The sequence below is a fragment of the Danio rerio genome, chromosome 23 (genome assembly GCF_052040795.2).
Source record: "Danio rerio strain M-AB ecotype USA chromosome 23, GRCz13ab, whole genome shotgun sequence".
Lineage (NCBI taxonomy): Eukaryota > Metazoa > Chordata > Actinopteri > Cypriniformes > Danionidae > Danio > Danio rerio.
This window is the reverse complement of record NC_141043.1, coordinates 24,317,985-24,339,927: the sequence shown is the minus strand read 5'-3', so window position 1 is coordinate 24,339,927 and position 21,943 is coordinate 24,317,985. Positions and strand designations below refer to the sequence as shown.

Here is a 21,943-nt window from a genome sequence, read left to right as displayed (position 1 = left end):
TATATATATATATATATATATATATATATATAGTTATATTAATTATATAAGAAATATATTATTTAATATTAAATCACATAAAATAATTAAAATGACAAATTCTGGCCGTGGGGGTGGTTCGCTTGTTAGGCCAATAGGTGGCGGCACAATACAAGACAATTTGAAGCCTCTAATCTGGTAGTATCTTTATGCAGGTGTTCAGTGTCCTCTACATTTGAAACTGTTGTTTTATCCCTAAAGTCATTGCAAAAATCAATATAATCTTATGCATTTATTCAATTAATTCAAGTCAGCTGCATTATAATTCGGTATATCTAATGAACAAGTCTGCAATGCAATAAACAAAACAAAAACAACGAGGAATAATATTTTTTTAATAATTCAAACACTTTTGAGTTGAGTTTGAGTTGCTTATCATTAACTCTAAAATTATTACTTTTTGAAATATCAACCTGCTCCTGCCCATACAGTATATGCCACATGTTACTGTAAACATTAAACGGTAAACACTCAGCTGATGTTAGCATGCGCTTTCTGCTTAGCCACCTGCTTGCAAATGAAACCGCCCGAAGACTCGCAGAGTGATATTTTGCATGTGGAACAGTGTTATCAGGCTGTGATATGGATTTACACGTGTTGTTGTTATTATTATTCCTGCTAACCAAGATCCGTCCATCGTGTTGTCTTCGAGCTCTACATCCTTTCATGTAAGTGACATAGAGATCAACTGTATTTTAGTCATGTTATTATAATATTTTCCAGTGACTGCTTGACTGACTGCATGATGATTGAGTGCACAGTGTGTGTGTGTGTGCGTTAGATGATTTGTTAATGTATATTTATAAATAGAAAAAGTTCAAACTTTGCAAATATTGCATATAGCAAAGATTGCCTTTAGCTGTTTGATAATACTGTGCTATATTAAAAAATGATAATATTGTGCAATATTATCTCAATTTGAAATAACATTTCCTGTTAATAACTGTGTTTAATTAGATAACATTATTAATCTTCAGTATCTTCAGTGTAGTAAGATCATTCTAATAGGCTGATTTTTTGGCGTTTTAAAATCTTTGATTATTATTGCGACTTAATCAAAAACAATGGTTCTACTGATTAATAATGATTATCGATGTTGAAAACATTTTTATATTTTGGGAAATCTGTGATTCATTTGACTTTTCAGAATGTTTTTTTGAATTCAAAAGTTAATTAAAAATAATAATGTAATATTATGTGTCATTATACTTGTCTTTACCTCTTAGTGTGCCTGTGTGCTGAATAAAGCATTATTCAAAGAAGAGAAAAAAATAACTTCTGAATGCTCAATATCACAGTGTAACAAAATATGAGGTAGCAGCTCTCATAATTACCAGAATTGTTTCTATAATAGTGGCTGCTGAAAATGGTGTTTTAAAAAACAGGGGTACATTTCATTGCATGATAATTTTGTAAAATTTGTTTTGATAAAAAAATGTAAAGACCTTTAGTGTATACCAGTGATTCTCAGACTTTTTTCATCAAGTACCACCTCAGGAAAAAATTGTCTCTCCAAGTACCACCATAATGACCGGTTTTGAAATAAAGTAGTGTAGTATAGGCCCAGTAAAGCAGCTACAGCTTTGCAGTTAAAAATGTGGCAGATTAACTTCTATTATTAAGAAAATTATTATTATCAGCCACTTCAAACATTATAAATAGTTACACTGACACTGTCACTATACTATGTTAACTATGTACTGCCTCTATATGTAAAACAACAACAACAACAAAAATAAATAAAATGTCAACATTTAAATTAAAATGTGCTTTAAAAAGTTAATTAATAATGGTACGCTACTGTTCTTAAAAAGTAAAAAAAAAAAAAAGCTCCTGTACTTAAATGTAAAGTGTTAACCTATAGTATCCTATTCATCAAAACCTGGAAATGTTGATTGGACCTCATAAATATAGGCTATACAGTTGAAGTCACAATTATTAGCCCCATTTTGATTTTGATTTTCTTTTTTAAATATTTCCCAAATGATTTTTAACAGAGCAAGGACATTTTCACAGTATGTCTGATAATATTTTTTCTTCTGGAGAAAGTCTTATTTGTTTTATTTAGGCTAGAATAAAAGCAGTTTTTAATTAAAAAAAAAAAATTGGGACAAAATTATTAGCCCCTTTAAGCTAATTTTTTTCCGATAGTCTACAGAACAAACTATCGTTATACAATAACTTGCCTAATTACCCTAACCTGGCTAGTTATCCTAACCTAGTTAAGCCTTTAAATGTCACTTTAAGCTGTATAGAATTGTCTTGAAAAACATCTAGTAAAATATTATTTACTGTCAGCATGACAAAGATGAAATAAATCAGTTATTAGAAATAAGTTTTTAAAACTATTATGCTTAGAAATGTGCTGAAACAATCTTCCCTCCATTAAACAGAAATTGGGGAAAAAAATAAACAGGGGCGCTAATAATTCAGGGGGGCTAATAATTCTGACTTCAACTGTATGTCATTTTATTCATAGATTAACCATTTTTGCTACATTTTGAAATGTATGTCGCATGTACATATGACAAATTGGATTCCTCTGCGTACCACTAGAAGAAAGCCTGCGTACCACTAGTGGTACATGTACCACAGTTTGAGAACCACTGGTGTATACAATTGTGCTATATAATATGTATATAAACATCAATTTCACTTATTGCTTTATGGCTTTATTTATTATGAAAATCATAAATTGTTTTGTTAAATTTCAAAATTCAGTTAAATTCAGAAATTTCCCTCTTATTTATTTTTTTCGCAATTTCTGTTTAACAGAGAGAAGTTTTTTTTAACACATTTCTAAACATAATAGTATTTATAACTCATTTCTAATAACAGATTTATTTTATCTTTGCCATGATGACAGTAAATAATATTTTACTAGATTTTTTTCAGGACACTTCTATGCAGCTTAAAGTGACATTTAAAGACTTAACTAGGTTAATTAGGTTAACTAGGGTAATTAGGCAAGTTATTGTATAACGATGGTTTGCTTTGTAGATATCGAAAAAATATAGCTTAAAGAAGTTAATAATTTTGACCCTACAAACCCTAGTTTGACCCTAGTTTTAAAAAAAATTAAAAACTAAAATAAAAGCTAAATATTTTAACCAAAAAAAAAAAAAAAAGGCTTTCTTCAGAAGAAAAAAAATTATTATCAGACATACTGTGAAAAATTTCTTGCTCTGTTAAACATCATTTGGGAAATATTTAGAAAAATGGGGGCTAATAATTCAGAATTCAGCTGTATGCAGTCACAATGAAATTTTATATTTATTATATTGTCTTACTGCATTTTAACCACATGAAAATTAAAGGTATTTTAAAAATGATTCTTTATTCAGGCCGAATGTTTGCTCAGAGCCAGAGAGAGTCATCCGAGATGAGAAACAGCCATGTGTGCAGGCATTTATACAAATGGTGAAGGTCTGGAGGCAAGGATGCACAGGTCATGCTTGGTGTATGGACTTCGAGAGGAGGTATTTATTCAGTTGACTGATATATTATACAGCCAATCGACTGTGAGACTAGAGTACAGCTTCAATAAATGTGATATTTTGAAGGCCGTAAAGAGTCCTTCTGTCCTGATTTGGTATCAATAGTCCTTTTTAACACTGACAGCCATTTCTCAATAGCACACCTTTCAGTGTCAGCCAACTTCTAGCTGCTTTTGAGAATGGGCAGAGGGTTAGAGAAAGACAGCAGTTAGAAACCGATCCTTTTGTTGAGAGACGATGGTTATTAAGAGTCTCGGATGCTCCGGGAATCAAAAGGAAGCTCATGACTCTCACAGCCATCAAACCCCTCGGCAATTATGGCAGAACACTGAACAGCCCTCAAGAGACTGGCACCGAGATTGATAAATGTTGCCACTGCGTTGAACAAATGCTGAACTAATTGGGGTTTAGGGGTTTATTATTATTACATGGCTCTTTGAAGTACTTCATTATTTTTGACGAAATTCTATGGTAAATAAATAATCTAGTCATTTTTTTATAGGACTACCTACTACATAGGATATAAACAAGTCTACAGGCAGGACTTCAAGATGGCATACAAATGCTGTCCTGGATGGTCCCAGAACAATTCAAAGATGGGCTGCCTTTATCGTAAGTGTTTCCACTATCATTTCTGTCTGATCAAGCATCCAAATGGCATGAAAATACAAAAATGTTGGGCAAATTCATAGGGCAATTTATCTCAATCTCATGGAACTGTGGATGGGAGTAGAAGAATTTGTATTTAAATGTGACCCTGGTATATCTGTAGGGATAGTTAACAATACTCAAAAAAATTAACTATTATTATTTTATTAACAATATACTTTATTTAAAGTATTATATTTTTTGTTAAAGTAAAAAATCAAGTAAATTTCATTTACCATGTAGATATTTTGTCAATTTTTTTCCTACCGCAAAAACTTAAAAATGCTATTTGTCACCTTAGAATTATAAGGTTCTATCTGACATTTTTGTCAAAATTGAGTTATTAACATTCTTATTAAATGACAACTTATTTACATTATGGGATGTTTTTAAATAAGTTGTTTACATTTTAAGACTTTTTATTTACAAAACAAATGTTATACACACTGTTTGCTGTATAGAATGCAAAAACTTTAAAGCTCAATATCTCAAAATCATTCAGGAAGCAGATGCAGATACAACCTTATAATTCCAAGGGGACGTATTTTTGATAAGTACCATGCATTGCTTTATTTGGACAACTTTAAATGTGATTTTCTCAATATTTAGATATTTTTTACCTCTCAGATTGCAGATTTTCAAATAGTTGTATCTTGGCCAAATATTGTTGGATTCCTACAAACCATACAGCTGTATTCAGCTCTCAGATGATGTACAAATCTCATTTTCCTAAACTGACACTTGTAACTTTCTATGGTCCAGGGTCACAAATGATGTTCAGTAGATTTCTTATCTTATCTGCATGTAAAGTGCAAAAAATGACAAGAGAATGAAGTATGCCAAATTTTAGAAAGAAAAAAATAATAGTAACAATAATAACAAGTCCGTAATGCATTTAAACTTAGATAATTAGCATAATATAGATGTCTGCTGGTGTTTTGGTTATTAAACCTGTAGATTAAAAGAAGATATGGCAACACAAGAATATGTTCCGTGAAGCAATCAAAAACAAAATATAGTTTAGTTCAAACAGTGGTTTAGTTCAAATTGATGACCTTAACATGTATTTGAATGCTGTTATCTTTTGTTAAAAATAGAGGATCCCAAATGTGCATAAAGCTGAACCGTTAATGCTTACTTTCTGAAATGATGCATACAGAAATGTAATTTTGGGGATTCACAGTATATTTAAATGTTGTTATCACTCTATAAGATTTTACTGTGTATGTGGCCTATGTTAAGCTCATAATGAAATAAGATGCTATTTGGAGGCATTAAATAATGGTACAAAATTCATGTGCAGTATCGACTTCCTTACACCTTAATACAGTCAAAAATTAATTTATATATACTTGATATAACTATTTAATTAAAAGAAAAGCTGAAACAACACAATTCCTAAGATTTTTGGGGGACAACTTAATTGTATTTTTTTTTTATTTAGGTTAAATCCACTTAAAATTGTTAACTTAATCAATTTGTGTTGAGACAATATGAATGAATTCTGTGGAACCCTACATTTTTACAGTGTAAATATCATTGCATCCATCATTTAAATGCTCTTCTTCCATACATTTTGCATCTGAAATATAATCCCCTAAACTTTCCTGTACAGTAAGTCATTCAACAGCAAAAACTGTTTAGCACTTGTTGTCTTTGAAAATCATTGCAGTATTTTTTAGTGTTTGTGCTATCTCAACTAGTAAATCTGGCTCTCAGGCTCTAAAATTGATATGATAAAAGTGTAGATATGGCTTAGGGTAATGGTTCTTAAACATTATTCACTGAAGGATTTGCAGTCAATGGCTTGAAAGATTAATGAGATTCCTGTTTATCTCTGGAAGTACCTTGAGTAGGATTCCAGCTTTGTTTCTATTGTCAATCACATACTTTTCATCAGCTGTTCATTTGCAGCAGCATTTCAATAGACTCTTTATTTTGGCTCGGGATGGGGCACAATGAAACTAAAAGAAGGTGTGGTATTGATATCAATCCATATATCCATCTACTATACTGTTGTTGTTTTAATTAATCTGCAAAATGTTTCACATTGGTTAAACTCATAAATTCAAGTTCACCTGCTGTCTTGTTGTGGGTCAACTCAACTTAGAGGGATTCTTTGTTTCAACTTAAGATGCTGAGTTTCACAATAAATTTAACCAAAACTCAACATCTTAAGTTGAAACAAAGAACTTGAGTTTGTAAGTTTAACCAATGTGAAACATTTTACAGTATATAATTCCATCTCCATCTCATTCATTCATTCATTCATTCGTTCATTCATTCATTCATTCATTCGTTCATTCATTCATTCATTCATGTGTTTATGCCTTTATTTATACACAACCTAAAACAATCATACAACTCAAACTAAAATAACAGTGAAGGACAAAAGTCTGTTTCTCTCATTATTATTATTTCTCTCATTTTATTGATTTAGCATCTAAATTTTTTGGATTGTTGTTTTTTTATATAATATAGTTTATTAATTTATCGACTATTACTGTAAAATTAAAACCACATGGAAGCTTGTAGATCTGTTTTTCGGTTTCTTCATCTGGCAGTCTGATGTAATTGATTTATCAGCTGACTTGCCTTGCCAAACCGATCATCATAAATAATTTGTCGCTGCTGACAAACAAGCAAATCATGGATAACTCGATCTTGTTACTGAACCAACTCCTTTTGGTATTTTCTGGCTGTATTTTCCCTGTTAAATTTCCCCATTGTACGATCAGTTGACTGCGTGCTTGTAAATCTCTCTGTACTGATGAATTGTGCTTCAATGGTGGTGTGTGTTTAGGACTCTTACATCAACTGCATGTGTAACTGCATGTGCATAGTGGATCCTGCTGTCAGATTGGTGAGCACGCTTATTATCTGAGCTTTGAACTAAAGCGCTATCTCATTCTTATGGCACTCAATAATTGTCGTTTGGCTTATGTGATGAATTTCTAGACTGTGTATCATTCTTTTGATAACACATTGATAAAATGCTGTTTTCCTTCCTTCCTTTGGTGGAAGTGTTAGGTGTTAACAGAGAGGATATGTTTAGCATGTCACAGTTTATTCATTCAGGTGGAAAATATTTATTAATTTATTTTATTTTCGGCTTATGTAACCCCACCGATCCTACGCCATCCAACCCGGTCCAAGCTGATATCGAACTGAAGACCTTCCGCATGGGAGTCGGTTGCTCTAACAAGGAGACTAAAGACCTGTCTGAGACTAAAGCGTCTGTCGCTAGAGCACCTTTAGAGGTCAGAGGAGTGAGGTACTACACCGATCCTACACCACCAAACACGCTCCGAGCTGTGATCGAACCGGCGACCTACCGCATGGGAGTCAGTTGCTCTAATAAGGAGGCTAAAGACCATGGCCCCTAGCATCTGTCGCTGGAGCACCTTTAGAGGTCAGAGGAGTGAGGTTTACTTGCACAGCACCTACTGACTGGCCTCCGTTACACCAATTCCTTTATTAATCTGGGGTTGCAAAAGCGGCATCCACCATATGATTTTTGCAGCAGATGCCCTTTCAGTTGCAACCCATCAATGGGAAACATCCATACACTCTCATTCACACACATACACTAACATGCAAACTCCACACAGAAATGCCAACTGACCCAGCCAAGGCTCGAATCAATGACCACCTTGCTGTGAAGCGATCATGCTACCCACTGCTGCATTGTGAGGCCAGTGGAAAGTATTTTTAAAACATAATAGTTTGTGCTATTTTCATAATAGCAAGTTATTGAGAAGCAGTGATTAGTTTTGTAGCCAATCAGGAAAAAAAAACTTTAAGGTGATAATACTATTGACCTTAGCTGTTTTTAAATAATATAATTTTTTTTTGGTTATTGGATAGATGGGTTAATGATATCCACCCTGAGTCCCTTAAGTCTCTGGATGTTGTAGGGCTGTCTTGGCTGACATGCCTTGAGGACTGTACCTCTGGACTGGGCGACTGGTTTGGTGGTTCCCATTTTTAAGAAGGGGGAACGGATGGTGTGTTCCAGCTATAGGGGGATTGCCTGTGCCAGGGTACTGGAGAGGAGAGTCTAGCTGATAGTTAAACTATTAACCGAAACTTTAAGAGGAACAATGTGGATTTAGTCCAGCCAATGTAACACTGGACCAGCTTTATACCCTCACAAGGGTGCTCCATGGTTCGTAGGAGTATGTCCTACCAGTCCATATGTGTTTTGTGGACTTAGAGAAGCTATTCGAATGTGTCTCCAATGGCATTCTGTGGGGGGTGCACTGAAAGAATTTTGTTCTTTTTGCCGCCAATAAAAAGTCAGACTTGTTCTCGGTACATATTGCACTCTGCCAGGGCAGCCCTTTGTCACCCATTTTGTTCAAAATTTGAAGCCATGGTGCTCACCTGGAAAAAGGTTGTTTTCCATCTCCAGGTTGAAGGAGAGTCCTTGCCCCAGGTGGTAATTATGTATGTAACTGAGAGTGGCAGCAGTTATGTGGCCGATGTACCATTCTTTTGTGGTAAAGAAGGAGCTGAGCCAAAAAAGCTAAATTCTTGATAAGGTAAATATTCCTCCTACTCTCACCCATCGTCATGACCAAAAGGACAAGGTTTAGGATACAAGCAGGGCACACCCTCAGAGATAGGGTGAGGAGCTATGTCACTCTGAAGAAACTCGGAGTAGAGCTACTTCTTCACATTGAGAGAGGCCAGTTGAGGTTCTGCTTTGGATGCCTCTTGGCTGACTATCTGGGGAGGTATTCCAGTTGTGTTTCACCAGGAGGAGACACAGGTGAAGATCCAGGACACAGTGGAAAGACTTTGTATCTTGGCTTAACTCGGAATGCCTTGGAATCCCTTGGAGGAGCTGAAGAAAATGTCTGGGGAGGGCGAAGTCTGGTCAGGTGCCCTACTGAGACTGCTGCCCCTGCGACCCAGCCATGGATAAGCAGTGGAAGATGGATGGATGGATTCAATTCATTCTATGGCACTTTTAAAATAGTTTAAACTGTTTCAAATGTGAGGAATTTGGCAAACAGCAACTTGCAGGACTTTAAATATTTAAGCTTCTTTTACTGCAGGTAATTATGGCGTAATCAACAGTTTTATGTCACATTCATGTTAAAGTTTAATATTTTTAAGACGTTAATGTTAAGAGGAACATTACAGAACATTATGTTTTGTACAGAATCACATTTTACTTGATATTTCTTTTTCAGAATCAATATCAGTGGCGTAGCGGACGGGCCCGCAGGGCACACACTGCGAGGGGGCCCCGCGTGATTAGGTGGCCCCACGTTGTTGCGATTTTCAATAATTTAAAATCCGGCAACCGCAATAATCAAACTCTTGGGAAAACTGTGGTCGGAACCAAAGTTCACAGGTCTGTGTTCTCTGTGGTGGACTACTTCATTCTGATTGCTTGCCGCCGAACCGCGTCATAGCTCATACCATAAAGTTGACTTGATTTGAACTCTCCTCGACGCTCACACCGGAGACTCTTGCCGCTTTCGATTTGTGATCGCTCCTCAGTTTGTGAAGGCTATCCGCGTTGTCGCTCCACCCCGCCCCTCTTTCCCGGTCCTTAGATTGTGATTGCTCCTCAGTTTGTGAAGGCTTCCCCACGTTGTCGCTCCACCCCGCCCCCCTTTCCCACTCCTTAGTTTGTGATCGTTCCTCAGTTTGTGAAGGCTTCCCCGCGTTGTCGCTCCACCCCGCCTCCCCTCCCCGCTCCTCAATTTGTGACCCCCCCAAATCATCAGGGGGCCCCGTCAGTGATCCCTGCAGGGAGGCCTCCTCATTTTGCGCTACGCCACTGATCAATATGTTGCGATAAATCTTTGTTTCCCTCAAGGGCTTTGCACATTTGTTATTGCATCCGCTGGACCTCTCAGTCGGTAAACTCTGCTTTAGTCATTTTGTTCTTTAACACCTCCATTTCTTTCCTGTAGAAAAGCCTCTTGGTGCTTTAGCTGAGCATAACCAGTCAAAGGTCACAGCAGGCCTAATGGGGCAGTCAAATCCCTCTCCTTACATGTAAAATCAGTGTTCCCTTATGACACTTTGTGAAAGTGAGTGTGAGAATACAGTTCTGGAAGAGAGTCAGCCTTTTCTGTGATTTAGAGCAGATCTTTGGAGGATTCGGAGTCCTTCTGCACAGCTGCATTGTCTGTGTGGGTGGGAGAATCATACAGGTTACCCAGGCCCTTCTGACTGATGCAGAAACTGTTCAAAAATTTGGCCACATGATTGCACAAGATGTCAGTCTCCCAATATTTTCAATGACCTGCTCAAATGAGTCATAAAGACCACAGTGAATTTGTAAGTTTTGGATGTAACAGCCACAGGTTTGAGAGCTTGATTTTAGATCTGCTGTTAAATATTTGAGATTTAAATTATTTAAAGAATAATCAGAGCTTAAAATCATGAATAGATAGCTTAGCTTGATCATTGTGTTTGGGATCTAAAGTGGCACCAAGCATTCTAATCAACACCCTGTGAAGAATTCATATTTAGCCAAATAACATCTGATGTTTTTACATAGCTGGCACAGCCTACACATGAGCAAAGCCAAGTATGTGCAGACACATCCTGCCGGAAGAGTTTTAGATAATTGTGTGACAAATTAGGCAAGTTTCCCACTGTAAAACCCAACAGTCAACTTTATCAAATGAAATGAGTGTAGTTAACTCAAAATTGACTGAAAGTTAATACTACTCATTTGAAAAGAGTTTTGAACTCAGTACTGAGGATAATGAGTTAATTAAATACTCCATTACTTCAGCTTTAATGGCGTAAGTTCACAGTACTCTTATAGATTAGTTTTGTAAACTCAAATGGTTTGTTGTAATCGTTGTCCTCAAACGGTTTGAGTTGCCTTAACATATTGAGTTTTACAGTACTCAGTTGGTTTGAGTTCTCTTCATTTAATGGGTTTACTGTGTTCAATTTGCTTCATTTACTCAAATGGATTAAGTTCACAGAAATAATTAGGATTAGTTTTTGAACTTAAATGGTTTGTTTCAATCGATTTCCTCAAATGGTTTGAGTTACCTTAACTTTTTGGGTTTTACAGTGTACTGACATTAGTAGAAATGTAGTATACTGCTGATAGTAAAAAAATGGTTGAATATATCTTTGCATTTTCATTTAGTTCATACAGCAAATACAAGAACAATCCTTGCTTTTTGTAGAAAAGTTTAATCTTCTTCCATCAAACAATTGTTGTTGCTCTTTAAAAATAAAATGTAAAAAAAAAAAACTTCAATGTCAAAGAATGGAATCACAAAAATGTTGGTTTGTTTGTTGAGAGATGTATGATCAATATGCCAGAAATGTAATTACATTTATATTGTTTAAACACCTTCTCCGAGTTGTCTAACTTGCTAGTATTCCAGTGTTTCCAAAGGGACGCTATTTGCAAAGGTAACATATAATTATTTTCCTGGAAATATGAGAGGAAAACCTCTCTAAGTTTCTAAAGAAGTCAGTCAGAGATCTGGAGTCTAACAGAGTTTTCTGGACTCTAACAGGGTCAGTAAGAGTGTGATGTGAGGTGACTAAGACAATGCTTGAAACAACAATGCTTGTTTTTTTATGATTGCTTCAACAAGCTTGGAATCATTTGGACAAATCTAACAAATGGGTTATAATTGTTTTATTAAAAAGTAATTTAAATGTAACAAATTGGTTTATCCATTTGACCCAAGTTTGTGTTGAAACAATAAATAAAAAACAAGCGTTTTTAGAGTATTGTTTTCTGAAATTTCTCAGTCAACCTTGACCCAAGTTTGAGTTGCAACGACCAAACTTTTTTTTTCTTTTTAACTTAAATTTTTTTGTGACACTTAAAGTTTATGTTGGACCCACAAATCTTAGCAGGTGGTCTGTCTTCCTCTCTAAGTCAGTTGCCTTAAAAAATATTGTGTGTGATGGAACCCAAGAGGCTGTGTGTGGACGTGCTTATGGAGGTTTGTTTCTGACCCCATTTGTCTCGTGATTCTGAAGGAATGACTCTCATTCCTGTAGTCAAACGGAGTGTTCGATCGCTATCCCTTTATGACTCTCACATCACTGAGCAGACCTCATATTAAACCTACCAGAGATGTGACCTAAGAGCTCTATAAGTCCTGATAGTGGTCTCTTGACTGTAAGATCTAAGATTTTAAGGATCAAATCCATGGATTTAGTTGCACCACAGCTGCGGTTTTCTATCACACTCCTCAGACATCGGTCACACCACATGTATCAAACTGGAGGAAGTGTTTTGGCTGAACGTCAGTGAGAATCCTCAACAGCGGGGCAAAAGAAAATCCCCAAATCCCAGTTCTCATGCATGCCAAGTGCTTAATGCAGATTTATGCTGCTTCTGTGCCCTGTGCCGTCCATTTGTCTTGGACAGCATCTTGGGAGCTGTGTCTTTAGTTGATGATGGTATACAACAATAGGCCTTTCTTTTACAGTAATGGCATTATCCATTTTGTCCTGATCTAATCATTTATCATTTTAGGAGTGGTAGAAGAATAGATTTGGTGAGCAATATATCATTATAACAGATGAAAAACCTGTTCGGTCATGTAAAGGGATTTGTCATTGACATTTTAAATATACTTCAGAGAAAATGGTACAGCGCTGTAACTACTGTATCTGTGTCTAAATAGGCCTATTTACATTCTACGCAAAAAATAAAAGCGTTTGTGAGAACAAATGAGAAGTTTTTTAGATCTTATAGTTAAAATCTAAAACATTCCAGGTATTACCTAGTTCTAAAGAAATGTGTTCTCTTTTTTTGTTTATTCACTGATTGATGAAAATATTTATACAGTATAGCCCTTGTCAAAGTAAAGACTAATAAGAATTCTCAGTTCTTTTACTTTCAAAGTGAATTTAATAAAATTCAGAGATTTGTGATCGTATAAGTATGAAAATGAATATGTTCAGGTTCAGCTCCTAATGTCAGCACATAGATGCAATTTGCATAAAAAGCCAAAATGTGGTCCTTTAATGGATTTTACATCAATTCTTTGTGAAATGTGCCTTGGCCGGGGTGTCTGTTGTATGCCATTATAATGGAGAAGCTGTGAATATAATTTTCAATGGATATATTGGACACGGCAGTTTCTTTTTTGCAAATATTTTAGTGACTAATGTAAAATGAATGGTTTTAACATTAGCATGTTTGAGGTTGTTTGGAGCTGAAATCTTGGAGTGGACTATACAGTAGCTGTTGTCAACATATGCTGCACTCATACAGTGTAAAAGCCAATAAGTTAAGGTAACTCAAACCATTTGAGAAAACGGATTGCAACAAACCATTTAAGTTAAAAAACTAATACTAATGAGTACTGTGAACTTAATCAATTTGAGTAAATGAAGCAATTTGAGCACAATAAAACCCAATAAATTAAGAGAACTCAAACCAATTAAGTACTGTAAAACCCAATGAGTTGAGGAAACTTGAGGAAACCGATTGCAACAAACCATTTGAGTTTAAAAAAACTAATATATATATATATATATATATATATATATATATATATATATATATATATATATATATATATATATATATACTGTGAACTTACTCCATTTAAGTTGAAGTAATGAGGTATTTAATTAACTTATTACCTTCAATACTGAGCTCAAAACTCTTTTCACTTTCAGTAAATTTTGAGTTAACCACATTCATTTCATTTGATAATGTTGGGTTTTACATTGTACTCAAAAAACCTTTTCCCCCTGTTCATAATAATAAATATTTTTGATAATAAATGAATTTACATATGTTAAATTATTGTTAAAGCATCTTTTGTAATCATCCTATATAGCCAACCTAAAAAAGGCAGTGTTTTGTATGTTTTTGTATTACAGTTATACAAATCCTCACCTCCAGTATTCTTGTCAAGCCTCATTTAGATTTCTTAAATGTGTCAGTCAGTTATCGGAAGCAATGCAAACATCCTGTAGGCATATTGTCATGAGAGAGGTGACCATTGGCCATGCTTCCTGAACCACTTCAAGGTGCCTCTTTTATCAATTTCTGTGGCAGCTCCCACTTAACATATTTAGATAAAGTCAAGACAGAGAGCTGTCAAGATGTTTAATCTACAGGTCATTATATTTAGTTGGCTAGTTGCCCTTTTTTGAAGTTTGGAGAAGTTGATGATAGTTGCCAGAGGTAGAGCTTTAATGTAGATTTTGTGCATTTGCAGATTTCACCAAAAACTGTTAGACCTGCACATCAGTCAGACAGTTGGAAAATATGTATTTTGAGCTTAATATTAAATGAATATTTGTGAAACTTAAAAATAACACCTTTCATCTGAAAGCATGATTATATACAGTTGAAGTCAGAATTATTGGCCCCCGTTCGCGTTCGCGTGGGCTTCCTCTGGGTGCTCCGGTTTCCCCCACAGTCCAAAGACATACGATACAGGTAAATTGTCTGTAGTGTATATGTGTGTGTGTGAATGTTTCCCAGAGATGGGTTGCGGCTGGAAGGGCATCTGCTGCGTAAAAACATGCTGTATAAGTTGGCGGTTCATTCGCTGTGGCGACCCCTGATTAATAAAGGGACTAAGCTGACAAGAAAATGAATGAATGAATAATCTGGTGTCTATCTAACATCAGGTGACGTGTCACAGCGTCAGTACACTGCTTCAATCTTTCTCTTTCATGCTTGTACTTAGTAATTTCAGCAAAAACCTCAATTAGTGTTGATTATGCACCTTTTTTTTACCAACCAAGTTTGTCGACGCCATTATAACACAGATCACTCTGCCTATTCATGTCAGAGTCCTGCGGAAAAAGTGATTGAATGGTGTTAATTTGTGTGCAACTTACCTTTATTTATTTGTGATTTGGTTATGGGTAAAACAAAAACCATGTGGGTCAGGTAGTTGATACGGGAGGCTACTAATAGTTAGTTTGTTATGAATTAATTAATTATTATTGAATATTTAATTCACTGCTGCCTACGACATCCATCCCAATATTGCAAATTAGAAATTGCACAGTGCTAAATTAGTCAACATCGCCCAACTATAATACAGACAATCAAGCAGTTGATAAATGCAGTATGCACCACTTTAAATGATAATGGATACAATCTCTTTTTGACCGTTCTTTTTTGTTTAAAAAAAAAAAAACTTTAGGCCAACACTTATCCACTTCCCCCCTGAACCCTTTTGTTTATTGTCATTAGGAGCAGTAGCAGTGTCTTTCGTATCTACAAAAAGCTCAGCGCCGAAATGAGTTTGATAAAGGAGGAAATACTTCAGCAATTTGACATATCAATGAACCCCTGTATCGAGACAATCACCGGCCATGCTTTCACATTCCTAGATAAACATTAGACAGTATCCTTGATGTTTTCCATGGCTCTGCTGGCTGTGCCACAAATGCTTACAGATACACAAAAGTATTTTAAAGGCGTTTGTGCATAAAGCAGCGTCACTACAGCATGCTGTTAGAATTCTTTTGTGGTTTTTAAACACAAAATATGCTGTTGCTTGAACATACAGCACACTTTGTAAAATGGTCGTCATTTAATTTAACGACTTCTGCAATGCACTAGAAGTAGCAGATATATTTTTGGGAACGCTTTATAATAATTACACACTATGAACCATTTATTAAGCATTAGCATATGGTGAATTCATTATCTGTTAAGCTTTTACTCTACATTAATAAACGTTAGTAAGCAGTTTATAACTGCAGCTACAAATGCACTTTTCTTGACTTAGAAGCACATTTATACTGTGCTTAATAATTGTACTTTCATACTTTGTTAGTGATTTATTTTTCATTACTAAATGAAGTATTGCATTATACAAACCATTTGTATTTAAGAATAGTTTATGGTTTTTAAGATCATCCAGAATGAGTTAGTAAGTGATGAATAAACTATTAAAATCAACAATGTTTATACATCTTCAGGCATATATTAATGATTACTATGTATGTCAATAAATGCTTTATTAACTCAACTTTTTGCTGTTTTGTGACCTAATATAAATTGAGGACTATTTTTGCTTTATAAATCCCTTATAAATGATGATTAAATGCTCTTAATAATCTTTGCAATCTTATCAAAAAAGTAAAATGACTGTAAAGTTTAAACATTGCTGAATGACAGGAGTGTCAGAATATGACATAAAATTGTATAAAACAATAGCAATATAATAATTTAGCAATATAATAGAATGTGATGTTTAAACTGTACAGTAATTTTATTTTAAATTAGGTTGCAAATATTAATTTTTCAACCGAAGTACATTTTCATTTGTGTATCTTCAAACAAATAGAAATGAATAAAGTCGTTTATTTTCTTTTTTCCTGTTTAGAATAGAACTGAGCCTTTAATTGTCATTTATAAGGGATTTATAAAGCATAAATAGTGCTCACTTTAGATTAGGTCACAAAACTGCATGAAGTTGAGTTAATAAAGCATTTATTAACATACAAATGAACTATTACTATATGCCTGAATAATAAGAACTATTCATGTTAATTTGAATAGTTTATGAATCATTATTAACTCATTCTGAATGATCCTAAAATACAACCAACTATGCTTAAATAACTGGTTTGTAAATAATGAAAAACTAAATTTAGTAACGAAAAATAAATGATTAACAAAGTATGAAAGTACAGTTATTAAGCACATTATAAGTGTGGTTCTAAGTCAAGAATACAGCATTTGTAGCTTTAGTTATAAACTGGTTACTAACGTTTATTAAAGTAGAGTTAATGCTTAACTGATAATGAATTCACTATTTGCTAATGCTTAATAATAGGTTTATAGTGTGTATTATTATAAAGTGTTACCATATTTTTATGTTGTCTTTTTGCAGCCATTTTGCATTAAATTCTTTGCTGATGAACATAATGGGTGATTGTTTTTCCACTTGTAGTTGATGCATTGGAAGGACAATTTAGTACTTTAAGGACACTTTAAGTGCTTGTAAATATAAATGTATATGAATGTGATTTAAAGCAAATGTAATTTACACTGGGAACTGAGAATTAATTTAGAATCAGTGTGCTGACTTTGTACTATGAACGTATCTTGGATATCCCGAGTACGAATCCCAGCTCATGGACCTTTCCTGAGAGTCTAGCAACAATTCATAAGCACATAACTTTACAACAATTTAGCCACAGCCATATCACCCTGCAGCCCAAGACTGGTTACTCACTGAAGCTAAGCAGGGCTGAGCCTGGTCAGTACCTGGATGGGAGACCACATGGGAAAACTTGCTGTTGGAAGTGGTGTTAGAGAGGCCAGAAGGGGGCGCTCAACCTGTGGTCTGTGTGAGTCCTAATGCCCCAGTAAAAGTGAAGGGGACATTATATTGTCAGTGTGCTCCGTCTTTCGGAGGAGACGTTAAACCGAGGTCTTGACTCTCTGTGGTCATTAAAAATCCCATGGCACTTCTCGTAAAAGAGTAGGGGTCAACCGGCCCTTGCGATCATGGCCTCCCAATCATCCCCATCCATCGAATTGGCTCTATCACTGTCTCTCCACTCCACCAAATAGCTGGTGTGTGGTGACCGCACTGGCACCGTTGTCCTGTGGCTGCCATCGCATCATCCAAGTTAATGCTGCACACTAGTGGTGATGTGGAGAGACCCCCCCTCATGATTACGAAGCGCTTTGGGTGTATGGCCATACACAATAAATGCGCTATATAAATACACATTACATTACATTTACATTACATAACTTTACAACAACAAGCACAAACTTGAATGTAACTGCTATTAGCATTTAGCTAGTTCTTAAATGTGAACAAACTACATAAGCTACATACTTCATTACATTAATAAATTTCACTGAAGCCAAAAAATTGAATTATCTGTTTAAAAAATAATCTGTTGAAAAACTGCAACCATGGCGTCTTTTTTCAGACCCATTGAGTCCAGCAGATCTTTTTTCATCATTTTTTCATTAAATTAGTTTCTGAGGCAATCTGATCATTTTTATTTTTCGTTTCCTTCTTTCTTTTGCCTTTTCCTCATGAAACATACTAATAACATGTGATATTCTGCTTGAGCCAGGTGCATCAAAGGATGTAAATAAATTGAGACAGGCCAAATGCAATGATTAGATTGTATATGTGAGTTTTCAAACTTGAAGACAAGAAGACAAACTTTATTGGACTGTATGAGGCCCGTTGAACATGCATGTTGATTCTCATTTATTTATTTATTTGTTTGTAAACATTTATTTAAAGATTTGCAATGACAGAGCAGTGGGATAGGTGTCTTATAGCATCCAATACAATAATATAGCCATCTGTATACAGTAGTCTGTTGGCTAGTAATTCAAGTCTTTTGTGAAGGGTAAAATTAACAAAATAAATTAATAAATAATTAAATAAGGGAGGCACGGTGGCACAGTGGGTAGTATAATCGCCTCACAGCAAGAAGGTCGCTGGTTCGGACCCCGGCTGTGTCAGTTGGTGTTTCTGTGTGGAGTTTGACATGTTCTCCCTGTGTTTGCGTGCGTGGTGAATAAGTGTTAATGGATGTTTCCCAGTGATTTGGTTGCAGCTGGAAGGGCATCTGCTGTGTAAAACATATGCTGGATAAGTTGACGGTTCATTCCAGGCGATCCCAGATTAATAAAGAAACTAAGTTGAAAAGAAAATGAATGAATAAATGAATAAAAATATTATTTCAAGATACTTTCTTCAAAAAGTCCCATAGAGGAATCCAGATATGCCAGAAATCATCAGATATCTCATATATTTTATGTTTTTCAGTTTTTCTATAATGGCAATCTAATTTATCTGATCTGATCAGATTTATCTGATTTATCTATATATTTACCGTAGGAATGTTAGGAGAATACCACAACAAAGCAATACATTTTCTAGCTAGATAGGAACAAAGGTGTAACACAGTTTCTAGTCTATGACTAAAGTCAAAGACTATAGAATACACAAGACGTGTCAGCCAATCATCAGTCGCTATATGGTAAATAAAGACCCACTTCTAGTACAGAAGCCAAACGTTGATTGCTATAGACTGACAATATTCAGAGGAATGAGCTTGGACCAGGTATGAGTTTTTGCAGATTTTGTGTGATTTGTATGTTTAGAAATGATACTAAAGACACAATTGTTGTTTTAATTTTATTCATATTTCCTAATATGAAATTCAATGGTAAGCTTGGCAAGCAGTTTTGGATTTATTGTTTCCCCATTCAGACAGAATGCCCGAGCATACCGCTCGAGAGGCATTTCAAAGATGGTGGATTGATGTTGTATTCTCATGCATTTATATTTTTCAGATGTCCAGCTCTTATAGAATCTGCTGAAATGCTGAGTAGAATAGTAGCTGCAGTATTGTGTAAAATACTTCATCTCATTAATTACAATTAATGTTCAATGGTGGTATTATCTCTAATGTGAACTAAATCCTTTTCTTTTGTTTTTGCTTGTGTCTCTGGTCTGTCATAATAGGAGATTACTGGGACGTCATGTGAGGGAATTGCAGCAAGGTATTAAAGGCTCATATTGCCTAGATAATGGCTTATTAGGACATCAGTACTCTATGTTGGCACTGGATTTTGTGATGAAAGAAAGGGAAACTTGTCCATTTTTTTCTTTTTGGGAAAGATTCAGAAAATTATCTCAGAAAATTACACAAACATGGTCAGCAGGAGTCTATTACAGTTATTACCATGACAGTTGAGTCTGATTAATTAGAGATTAGAGGCTTCCCTTGTGGGGATCTAAATTTATAAACCTTAATATCAAATAACGAGGCACGTCTAGTAGCAATCAAGAGTTTGTGAGGATCAACTTTCTCCCATCAGAGTCCATGCAATCTATCGTTTTTAAAGACCAGCTATACCGTATATGTATGGCATGTTCAGGTTGGTTGTTGTTATTGAGTAATTCTGTATCACATTACCTACAGATCTCTGTTACATTTTTTATGATTTATCATAAGCATGTTTATTGAAACTGTAGCCAAAAGCATTATTTGGTGTTACGTTACATTAAGATCTCATTAAATCTAACCAGCGCTCGCCACATTCCACTGCATGAAACATCTATCCATCATTCTAGTGTGCTGCCTGTCTCTCTATTATTCATCCGTCCATCATTTTGCTGTTTTATTGTTTTAAAGTTTTAGCCTTCTAGCCATCCAGTCATTCATCCATCAATCCATCCACTCTTCTGGGAATTTTTTCATCCATCCTCACATTCTGTCAATCTCTGTATTTTTACATAAACCTATCTATCCATTGTTTAAGCATTTTATCTTTTTATCTGATTATTCATACATTGTTCTAGGTTTCATTTTAATGGTCCGGCACATAATTATTCTTTCCATTGTTTTTATTTTTTATCCATCTATCCGTCCATCCAATATTCTAATTATATGTCGCCAGGATTTACCCATCCATTCATTCATCTGTCCATCCATTCGCCATTATTCTAGCAACCTATCTGTTGGTTTAGTATTTTATCCATCTATCCATTCCTCTATCTGCCCATCCATTCATTCTCGAAGTCTATTTGTTGGTTTAACATTTTATCCATCCATCCATCCATCCATCCATCCATCCATCCAACCATCCAACCATCCATCTATCTATCTATCTATCTATCTATCTATCTGTCTGTCTGTCTGTCTGTCTGTCTGTCTGTCTGTCTGTCTGTCTATTTTTTTCATCCATCCATCCATCATTCTAATTATATGTTGTTCTTGATTTACCCATCAATCCATTCGTCCATTAATCTGTCCATCCATTCTCCATCCTTTTAGCAGCCTATCTGTTGGTTTAGTATTTATCCATCCATCTGTTCATCTGTCCATCCATCCTTCTATCCATGCTTCCATTCTCAAAGTCTATTCGTTGGTTTAGTATTTTATCCATCCATCCATTTATCCATCGTTCTTGTGTTTCATCTATCCATCCATATCCATATTTCTTTTCATCCATCTGTCTATCCATCCATCCATCCATCCATCCATGCATCATTCTTGTTCCATCCATCCATCCGTTCGTTTGTCCGTCCATCCATAGTTGTTCTATCCATCCATCTATCAATCGTTCTTGTTTCATTAATCCATCTATCCATCCATCCATCCATCCATCCATCGTTCTAGTACGTTCATCCATCTGTACATTCATTTTTCTAGAATTCAGTCTGATGTTCAACCATCCGCCTTCTTTTAAAAACACTGTATTTCTCTGAATAACTCAGAGATAATAATAATTGTGAATTGGTTGACATGTGAATAAATATAATGGAAATTTTTAAAAAGTGAACATTTTCTCATATAGTTTTATAGTAAAATGATTGGGTCCACAGGAAAACAAGTATGTAAGAAATGCTTTGCTTAAAGCTGACTGATATGGCAAATATGTAAACTAATAAATATTAAACTGTCCAGCAGTAGGCCTTGTTCCTTTGAGAACTTAATCAAGTTTTTTTATTTATACAATGTGCTAAGATTGGTGAAAATCTTTCATTTGTATAAGGGCCTGATACATATTTATTTAAGTTTTTATGTATTTGAAAATTGTTTGCATGAATTTGTATAGTTTTTTTCACTTATTATTTACCATGTGAATAAAAACAATCATGATGTCCAGTGTTAGGCTTGGTCATAATTGGTATAAAATGTGTATAACGAAAGTTTTGTTCAGTAACTAAAATATCCAGTTTCTCCTCTGAACAGACTGTGGACAGTGTCATTACCTCATAAGATAGATTTTCCTTTATTGTCCTCAGCACACCTGTGTTGGCATG

The 21,943-nt window shown here is 35.0% G+C and overlaps 1 protein-coding gene across 4 annotated transcripts in view; it reads left to right on the top strand.

Annotated features, from left to right (window-relative positions):
- The window catches only part of megf6a (multiple EGF-like-domains 6a), a 161,366-nt gene that overhangs the window by 1,430 nt on the left and 137,993 nt on the right, over nucleotides 1-21,943 (top strand). The window contains exons 2-4 of one of the 4 annotated variants that reach the window (XM_087306891.1): nucleotides 667-707; nucleotides 3,384-3,518; nucleotides 4,039-4,148. In XM_087306891.1, the coding sequence (XP_087163017.1) occupies nucleotides 667-707; nucleotides 3,384-3,518; nucleotides 4,039-4,148 (286 nt within the window). Of the gene's footprint in view, nucleotides 1-107; nucleotides 708-3,383; nucleotides 3,519-4,038; nucleotides 4,149-21,943 lie in introns of those variants that run through there. The other 3 variants (XM_087306890.1, XM_087306889.1, XM_087306895.1) reach the window with 3 other exon arrangements.